This window comes from Magallana gigas, chromosome 9 (genome assembly GCF_963853765.1).
Source record: "Magallana gigas chromosome 9, xbMagGiga1.1, whole genome shotgun sequence".
NCBI classification, from domain to species: domain Eukaryota; kingdom Metazoa; phylum Mollusca; class Bivalvia; order Ostreida; family Ostreidae; genus Magallana; species Magallana gigas.
The window spans coordinates 35,723,264-35,732,471 of NC_088861.1; the positions used below are offsets into that span (position 1 = coordinate 35,723,264).

At 37.1% G+C, this 9,208-nt stretch overlaps 1 protein-coding gene across 1 annotated transcript; it reads right to left on the bottom strand.

Moving 5' to 3' along the window:
• Positions 1 to 789: 789 nt before the first annotated feature.
• LOC117685649 (uncharacterized) lies at positions 790 to 8,602 on the bottom strand. Its single transcript, XM_066072471.1, has 3 exons — positions 5,439 to 8,602; positions 1,019 to 5,030; positions 790 to 855 (listed from the first exon to the last, which is right to left on the bottom strand). Exons 1-3 carry the CDS (start codon positions 8,600 to 8,602, stop codon positions 790 to 792), a joined length of 7,242 nt encoding a protein of 2,413 aa, XP_065928543.1.
• Between the last annotated feature and the right edge of the window lie 606 nt (positions 8,603 to 9,208).

Genomic DNA, 9,208 nt, shown 5'->3' on the forward strand with positions numbered 1-9,208 from the left:
TAGAAACTATCAACGCACATTGCAAGCTTTTGTAAGACTGAATTGCTTGCCAAATGAAGCAGCACAATTAACTATCTAGCAATTTAAGAAGTACAGCATCATGATAGCTGTAATAAGTTGGTAATCGATGGAGACTGTCAATTTGTATGGAACTAGATACATACACATGATCTAAAATAGTTCCCCCTTCAGTAGTGCTAAAGGACACAAGCTGCCTGAAGTTTTGATTTCTTAAAAACCTTTGAAGTGGACCATCAGCCTTGGCATCCTCGTTAAAATCCCCCAGGATAATACAGTTTTGATTTCCTGTTTTCAGTAAATCAAGAACATTCTTAAAATTCTGGAGGAATGTTGACATTTTTGCTATGGATGGGCGATACACAGAAATCAACAAAATATCTTCCTTCAATAATTTCACAGCTATTGCTTCCACATTCATCTGAGTGAGTGAAAAAAATTCATACGGACCTTCACTATCTCTCAAATAAAAAGCAACACCTCCACCTTTAGACATGCGTAAATTCTGATTTGAGACAATATTTTCCTCATATGCGTCCTTTCTAGGGAGATGATGAAACTGAAACCCTTCAAGAGCAAAATTTTCTGTGTTTTCCCTAGATCCTAACCATGTCTCCGTTAAGCAGATAGCATCAGCCATAATGAACCTATCATCATTTCGCAGATCACCAAAATGGCCATATAGACTCTGTATATTATGCAAAACTATCTTTTTTCCACACGAATTTAAAGTTCGCGAAATGTTACCAAAAGTAACTTTTGTCATTTCATTTAAAGCTGTCTTAACTTCTGGATCAGCATATACATTTTTTCGTAATCGAGCTGAATCGTTTGTATCTATAAATAGACCAGCTTTTGAAGTAACCCTAGACAATGCAACATATCCTTGGCCAGGGGCAAATGCTCTGTCTAAATTCACTACTACTTCGTCTGTTGTCATCCCCTGCACCTTATGAGCCGTGCACGCCCAAGATAACTTAATTGGAAATTGGTGACGTACCACTGTAGTTATCTTGTCTTTTATCTCATCCTGTACTCTTTCTATGAACACTAGATTCCCATCCTTTGTTTTTTGGCCTGACTTTTTCCCAACTTCCTTATTATCAAAAACAACTCCCACAGCTTTGACGATTGTATTACTGTTTTCTTCAAACACAAATCGACAGATATGACCCATAACTCCATTCACAAGTCCATCCTCTACATTGCAATTTCTTGTGAGCATCACTCTTGCTTTGATGGACAAGATCAGGGTGCTTGGAAGCCCATCACTTCTCGATTTTGTCATAGGTTTATTTTTCAGTATCAATTTTCCAGATGTTTTATCCTTCCTATAATCTTTAGCATCGATTTCTAATAAATCTTCACAAGATCTCTGTAACATAGTGAGATTGAATGTGTTTACCTCCTCGTTGGTAGAAAACACATGAAGAACATCTTCTGGTCCTTCCCTGATACAGTCTTCTATCATAGAACTTTGCTCCTGTGTAAATGGCTCATCTCTCTCTCTTACACGAAGGGAATTAAGAACTTGAGCAAAAAGCATATCATCTCTTTGTCTCATAATTTCTTTTAATTCAATGACCTTAAACAAGTCAAGCCAATAGTCCATAGGATATGTCATGTTTTGTTTATAAAGCCTTTCATCTTTTCGCTGCTTAACTGGAGGAAGCTGATAAAAATCTCCAACAGCAATAACACATACTCCACCAAATGGCTCTCTGCATTTCTTAATCTGCACTAATCTTTCATGTACATAGTACAGAAGTCTTTTGTACACCATTGATATTTCGTCAATAATAAGAATTTGAAGATCTCCTATCTTTACTCGTAACTCACTGAGACTTTGTTCTCCAAGTGGTATATAAGGTAATGGAAGATACTTTGTTAATGAAAATAAGTGGTGTAGAGTATTTCCGCCAATGTTGAAAGCTGCTGTTCCTGTGAATGCTGCGAGAAGCACCGATATTCTCTCTGGGTCAGACATAATTCTTGAAAGCAAACGCGATGCTTCAAAATGAATAGCTTTAATGAGATGACTTTTGCCCGTGCCTGCACCTCCAGTTACAAATAAATGCATTGGTTCACATTTCTCTCCTGTAATCTTTGCTAAACACCAATCGCGCACCAAGTAAAATACTTCCCTCTGTGTTTCATTCAAACGTTGAAGTACAGGTATCATTTCTTCTCTAGAGATCGTGTTTTGTTGAACATGATACATGACATCTGCATTATGTGTATCACTGTCAATATCTGGTATAACATCCACACTATCTTCCTGCGGTACCGGATTGTCTTTTTTTAGTGCTATTCCTTCCCTCCTAAGAACCTCTGTTTCTGGACATATGCGAGACCATGCATCTTCTGGTTCACCATTCATTTCATATGCTTCCTGAGCAATGTCAAGTACATCTTCATTTCTTGCATACCTTGAATGATTCATATCCACAACTGTCTTCACTGATTGTTTACGATTGCTGCCAGAAAATTTCACGTGTCCAGTTTTATAAAAATCTTCATATAAATCAAACCCCGGTGGCTTCAACTGTGCCTCTATCCAATACGGGAGAAAAAGTTGCAGAAGCGATTGATAGTATTTTTCTGACATTCTTTCAACGTTGAATCTAGGATACCTTACAACAGCATGTTGTGTTCTAGTTCTTCGTTGCACATAACCCTTGCCATTCTGTAGTTCAAATACATTTTGATTTTCTGTCTTAGGAACTTGAGATTTAGCTAGCACTCTAAATTCAGAACAGAAATTGGCAAGGCACATTTCATGAAAAATTGCATTATCCGGCCGGTTCATGTAACGTTCAACGATGTTTGTCATCCAGACTTCATTCTCGTCATCTTCTTCGTCATTTATCTCTTCATCATTTGAAGATTTCTTTTTCAACAAAGACAGGGGCTTACTTAATCGCACTGGGTTATCGCCAACGGGTACAAAAACAACTTTCCTAGAACATTCCTTCATCTTCAAGTTACACACTCTATACACAGCTTCCTGAGCACTTACTTCTCTATGATGCAAGTAAGCTGAACCAATCTTCTTCATTGTTTGTCTGGCATCATAGTTTCCTTCTTCGGCCTCCAATTTTGTTTGTTTAAGTAACATGCCCATTTCTCTTTCTGCCTTTGAAATATAGGAAACAATATAAACAATACAACTGAATGGATCCAAAACAAACTGTATGTCCATATTAGCATCCCATGATTTTAACAAGCACCTGTTATATTGGTTGGTCCACACTTCATTTGGGCAGCGTTTAAGAATAATTGACTTTTTTGATGACAACATATTATGAGCTTCTTCGTACAGTTCCTGAGTTAGTGACAGATCATCAAATAACTTCTCTGTTGTAAGGATTTCATCATCTTCATTCTGTATTTTATCCCAAACACTAACTAATATGTCCTTCGCATACGCCTTGTTTGCCATTGTTTCAGAAACAATCTCACAGTCATCCGAGCTTTCTTCCTCTTGAACACTTGTAATGAAGGTCTTTTGAGATGGGGGCCTTGGGAAATTGAACCTACATTCAGTACCCTTCTTTTTACACGATTTCGAATGTTTCTTACTATGTTGTTGCACTTCCAAGACACTTTTTCTTAATTCTGTGTCAGAATTTTCTGTTGGTACAGCACATGTCACATATCTGTCAATGAAGTTACATACAGCTTCAACTCCATCAGAATCAATACTCGGTGCATCTTGAATCCAGTATAAACAATGCATGTGTGGGGACCCCCTCTGCTGAAACTCAACTCTCTGAAAGAAGTCAACTACCTTTCCTATTGGTTCGGCTGGGGAAAGTATTACTTCCTTGTGAAATATTTGAAATCTATGTTCAAACATTCTAGCCACTGTTACTGGATTTGCCCTTAAAACATCATTCTTTTCTGACCATTCCATTTGATCTGGGTTTCTGTCATCGCTCTGATGTTGTAATATGACTTTAACAGCATCGTTCCATCTATATTCAGCTGCAGAAAACGAACAAAACCAAGTTGGAATTCCTAACTGTCGCAGCATTGCAAAGAGGTCCTTTTGTGCAGTTGCCCAATAAGCAGGGGTTCCTCTAATTGGTTGCATAAATCTTATAGCATCATCATTTCTCAGTAACCTAGAAAGAGTAGTTGGATCTTGCAACATTCCCAATGTAACTGGTTTCCCACTACTACATTTTGATAGAGATTTTCTAACTGAAATTTGTGTCTTCTCAATCACTTGATTCAATTCAGACATATACTGGCTAAAGAAAATATAATTGCTATCTTTTGCAAACCTGTTATCGGCATTCAATAACCTATTGTTAAAGTACCTAGACAGTGTTAATTTTTCTGACCTTTCTTCATTCCAGGAAAATCGACCACTTGGGAAATGACAAGGAAAAGCCTTCGCTTCATTACCAGGTTCCTGTAACATTCTAACTGGGTTTTTACCTTCGCCTGGTGCAATATTGTACACATCATCAAAATAATGGTCTAAAACTTCCTGTGCAACATCAATTGGTTGTAAACATGTATCGAATGCAATCATTTCCTCTTCAGCTTCTTCAGTTTCATTTGTATTAACTACACCATCTGGCATTTCTTCATGACTCTCTAGATCTTCATCCAAATTTGATTCAACTTTCACATCCTTGTACCAATGGTTGTTTTCTTTAAGATATGATAAGGCTGACAGGACATTCTTTGTACTAACAAACTGATATTCAAAGTAGCCTTTGTAATTCAATTTTCTTTTTAACTTAACTCGTAACAACAAGTTTTCATCCTGATGCATTGGTAAATGGGCAGCTTTTCTCATATCTGATGGCACACAAACAACAGGTCCATGTATATTTCTCTGTTGACCATGAGGAAGAGCCATAATTTTCATGAATGGTATGTGAATCGCAATCAAATGCTGTTCTAAACTGTTCAATTTTGTCAATTCAGGTGGAATATCTTCCAGAATCAAACCGTTGACTGCAGCTTCAGCTGGTGCTTTGCCACTAAGTATTTTCCTGTGACAAGTGTAACATATCCATAATGATGACTTAGTACACCCTTCTTGGCAAGATTCAGAACACTCATGCAAATACTTGTTTGTTAGACAAATTTCAGATATACACTTTGCTGATTCACTTTTTGTATACATCTGATATTCACAAGCTTGAACTTGCTTTTTGAATAAAAGTCTATGGCAACAACTACAAACATAATTCGGACCCTCCATAGCCAATCTCTTAAACGATTTGATAACTTCCTCTTCCTGTTCCAAGTTCAATTGTTTTAATTTTCTGCTTTCTGTTACTTTAATCTTTTTGTTCTTCCTTAAGTCCTCTGATAACTGGTACTTAGTTTTACTGCAATTTTTAATTTTTGACCGAACTTCAGAATCAGTTTGATATCTCCTTGCAGATTTTTCTTGCCTCGCTGCTTTAAAGGTTTCATTTGTACTATATCTATGAACATTAGCGGCCTTGTTTTTCATCCTGTAACTTTCATTTTCTTTGTATTTTTTCAATACTCTCTCTTTGACGATAGTCTGATGCTCCAAGTCTGTGTCATACTTGCTTTTGCTGATGCACTTCACCCTTTCTTGATGTTTCAAGTCTGTCCTGTACTTCTCCGTACTTGCTTTCTTCACGTTTTTCCGATGCTCTAAGTCTGTCTTATACTTCTCAACACTTGCTTTCTTCACATTCCTCTGATGCTCTAAATCTGTCTTATACTTCTCAGTACTTGCTTTCTTCACGTTTCTCTGATGTTCTAAGTCTGTCTTATACTTCTCAGTACTTGCTCTCTTCACGTTTTTCTGGTGTTCTAAGTCTGTCTTATACTTGTCTGAACTTGCTCTCTTCACGTTTCTCTGATGTTCTAAATCTGTCTTATACTTCTCAGAACTTGCTTTCTTCACGTTTCTCTGATGTTCTAAGTCTATCTTATACTTCTCAATGCTTGTTCTCTTAACCTTATTCTGATGCTCATAATCTGTCCTGTACTTTTCTTTGCTCGATTCCTTCACAAATTCTCTGTGCTGAACATCCATTTTATACTTTTTAACACTCTTTTCCTTTTTTTCCTTTCTAAGATTCATGTTTGTTGAATACGTCACTTTACTCGTCTTTCTACTTGTTGTTTGCACTTTTTTTCTGTGTTCTAAATCTAGTGCATATTTCTGAACACCTTTCTGAATCAGTTTAGACCGATAAGCAATGTTATTCTGATATCGCTCCTTCTTTTGTTCTGACAACTTCAAGCGAAACTCTTCACATTCCCTGTACTTTTTCCTTAATGTATTCTTGCGTCTTTCATTCAAGTCTAATGCCACTTTCAATTCTGAAGTACTTCGGTTTCTTTTCATTCGATTTCGATTTCTTTCACGCAGAGTATATTCTCTTCTGCATAATCTCTTTTGAAAGGGAGATTCCATTTCAGATATTCTTTCTGACACATTCAAAACAACATCATAATGGTTCTGTTGTCTGTGATATAAATAAATAGCTTCCTCCTGTTCAACCAATTCCTGATAAGGCCCACCTCTTCTAAACTGAAGCCACTTCAAATCTGAATAAGTGAAAATGTCAACACTCAACATATCAGACATAGCATAAATCTCCAGTTCAGTGGCCCAAGTCCCCTCTTCTGTCATTTTACTGGAAATTAAGTACTGCCTCAAAGATCCCTCTGATCTCATAAATTGCTGAAATTTTGTTTCATGTTTGAGCAAATGTTGACAAACTGCTTCACGGATATGTTGGTGATGATTTTCAGAGTTTGTCAGACTAAATGATATTGCCCTGAAAAAGCAATTTCCATCTTGTTCAATTTCTTTACACTGGCTTGGTTTATCAATATCTTTCAAAGACATTGAATTTTGTTCAAATTTGGAAATAGAATATGGTAATCCCAACTTTTTGCACAATTCCCTTTTTGTCTGGATAGATAATGGAATAAAATCATGTCGTTTGACTTCTTCCCTCATGAAAACTACTTCCTTTGTCTCTAATATCTCTGATTCATCTGGTTTTGATCCAATAAATACATCTAAATATTCTAAAGTTCCATCAACCTCTGATTCATTTGCCAATTCAACATCTTCATTTGAACCCTTTTTTGCTCCCTCAAAGACTTCTGCCACAGCAAAATGTTTCAGTGAACATAAAACTCCAGTTAATTCACATTCTACAGTTCTTGAAAACCCCATAGAAATGGCCAAACATTTAAGATGCATATATACATCCTGGACATCTTTTAACAATATTCTTGTACTCTTCCCTGCAACACTGAGATACCCTCGGGAGCATCTGGCATGTGAATCAAAAATGAAAAACCCATCATTTGTTTTCCCTACTAAAAGAGTATTTCCCCCAAAACACACAAAACAACCATTTGTCTCTGTGAGTGCCATTTGCAAACCTTCAAAAAGGGAGTAAGCATTAAAATCTTCATAACACGGTTCCTCCTCAGATAAGCTGATTAAACTAGGGACCACTTCTTTCACTGTGAAGTCAAATGTTTTGTTGAAGCATTCAAACAACTGAGGTAACTCTTCTACTAACAAATACCTATTGGTAATTGAGGAACAACGCTGCAAGTATGTGTATAATTCATCTCCAGTCACCAAGATCTTGTTCATATCAGCTGTTTGCCAAATAACTGCACTCTTCAAAACATTGTAAGCTAGACCAGCTAAACAATTTGCTACACACTGTGTTCCAGCATTATCGCCAAACAATGGATCAGCTTGATGAAAAGAGCCCTGAATCGAAACAGAATGCAAAGTCTCAGTGTTACAATGCGAGTTTTCCTCGTGATCACTATTTTCCAAACCAGTACCTTCTTTTCCACAATTTTCCTCAATCAAATACTCAATATTCTGACTGTATCCACATTTGTCCACATTCAAGCTTCTGTCAGACTCTTCGACATTTTCCTTTCTCAAATGATCTACACCATCAATTTCAATTCTTATCTTTGACTCAGTTTTTTTCATCTCTCCATTATATCTACATTCCATCATATCAATACTTTCTCTGCTCACAATTTCTACAGTATCCAATTTTTCATTCAATTTTCCATTTGTGTTACTTTGAGATTCCTTTTTGATATCGTTTAGGTAGCCCTCATCTTTTAGTTTTCTACTGGTCTCCTCCTTCCAGGAGGTATCCAGCTGCGCCTGACCTGCTGGACCAGACACGTGCACGGTGTCCGGTCCAGATGCCCTCGGTGGAGCACAAACCCACGGTGGGGAGTCAGTGGACGGTGCCTTGCCCTTCTGGACAATCAGACGGCTTCCCCGAGGAGATGGCAACCTCGGGGCAGGTGAGTGCATTTTCTCACGAAGAGAGGCCTGCACTCTGGCCAAGGGTTTTCCCTCAACAGGAGGCAACCCTATAGAGCCTTGCCCCGGAAAGTTACCGGGAGGAGCAAACTTTGCTCCATCTGATGTTTCGCAAGAAACAACAGACTCTGGATCTGAAGCTTGTGAACTGTCTTGGAAATCTTCACTTTGCTTCTTCCTCTGATTTCTTTTCCTGAGCTTGTCAGCTTCCCGCCGCTTTCTTGCAGATACTTTCTTTGCCTTAGGCATCTGAAAATAGCCGAAAATCTGATGATGATTAAGATAAGACCAGTGGCCATAATGCAAATGTTCACACACTAAGATGATCCATTTTATCCTGCACTGATAAGTGATATACAATTCATATGTTTGTTCTTTTTAATAGAATAATTTTTCTTGAACAAAAATTAACAACATACCAGTAAACTTTTATCACTTAGTTCTCTTTCAGGGTAATTTCATTTTTAAACAATCATTAAACAAGAGGCCCATGGGCCACATCGTTCACCTGATGAACAATAGGTATGATAAAATAAGCTAAATGGAGTCATAATACCAACAATCTGGACATAAACAATAATTAATGTACATCCTGTATAAATAAAATCCATTTTCCCCTTTGGATATTCTTATGTTTATAATCATTAGTCCCTTTTCTAACAGAATGATTTTATAGTCATATCATATGTTGAATATTGCAGTTCTCAAAAAGATCCTTAACAATTATTTATATATGGGATATAAAGCTACATCAAACTCTGAACCTTCTTGTGAGGCCGAAGAATTGTCCTGGAGCCAAAGTCTTAACAATTATAAAGAATCATCTGGCTGATAAGTTTCTGAGAAGAAGATTTT

Bases quoted from the DNA above. Each gene is read 5' to 3' on its own strand.
- LOC117685649 (XM_066072471.1), bottom strand. From the start codon at position 8,602: ATGCCTAAGGCAAAGAAAGTATCTGCAAGAAAGCGGCGGGAAGCTGAC. The intron at 5,031-5,438 runs GCAAGAAAAATC...CACTTGTCACAG, and splicing joins GAAACCTTTAAAGCAGCGAG to GAAAATACTTAGTGGCAAAG. The intron at 856-1,018 runs GTACGTCACCAA...GTCTATTTATAG, and splicing joins AAGACAAGATAACTACAGTG to ATACAAACGATTCAGCTCGA.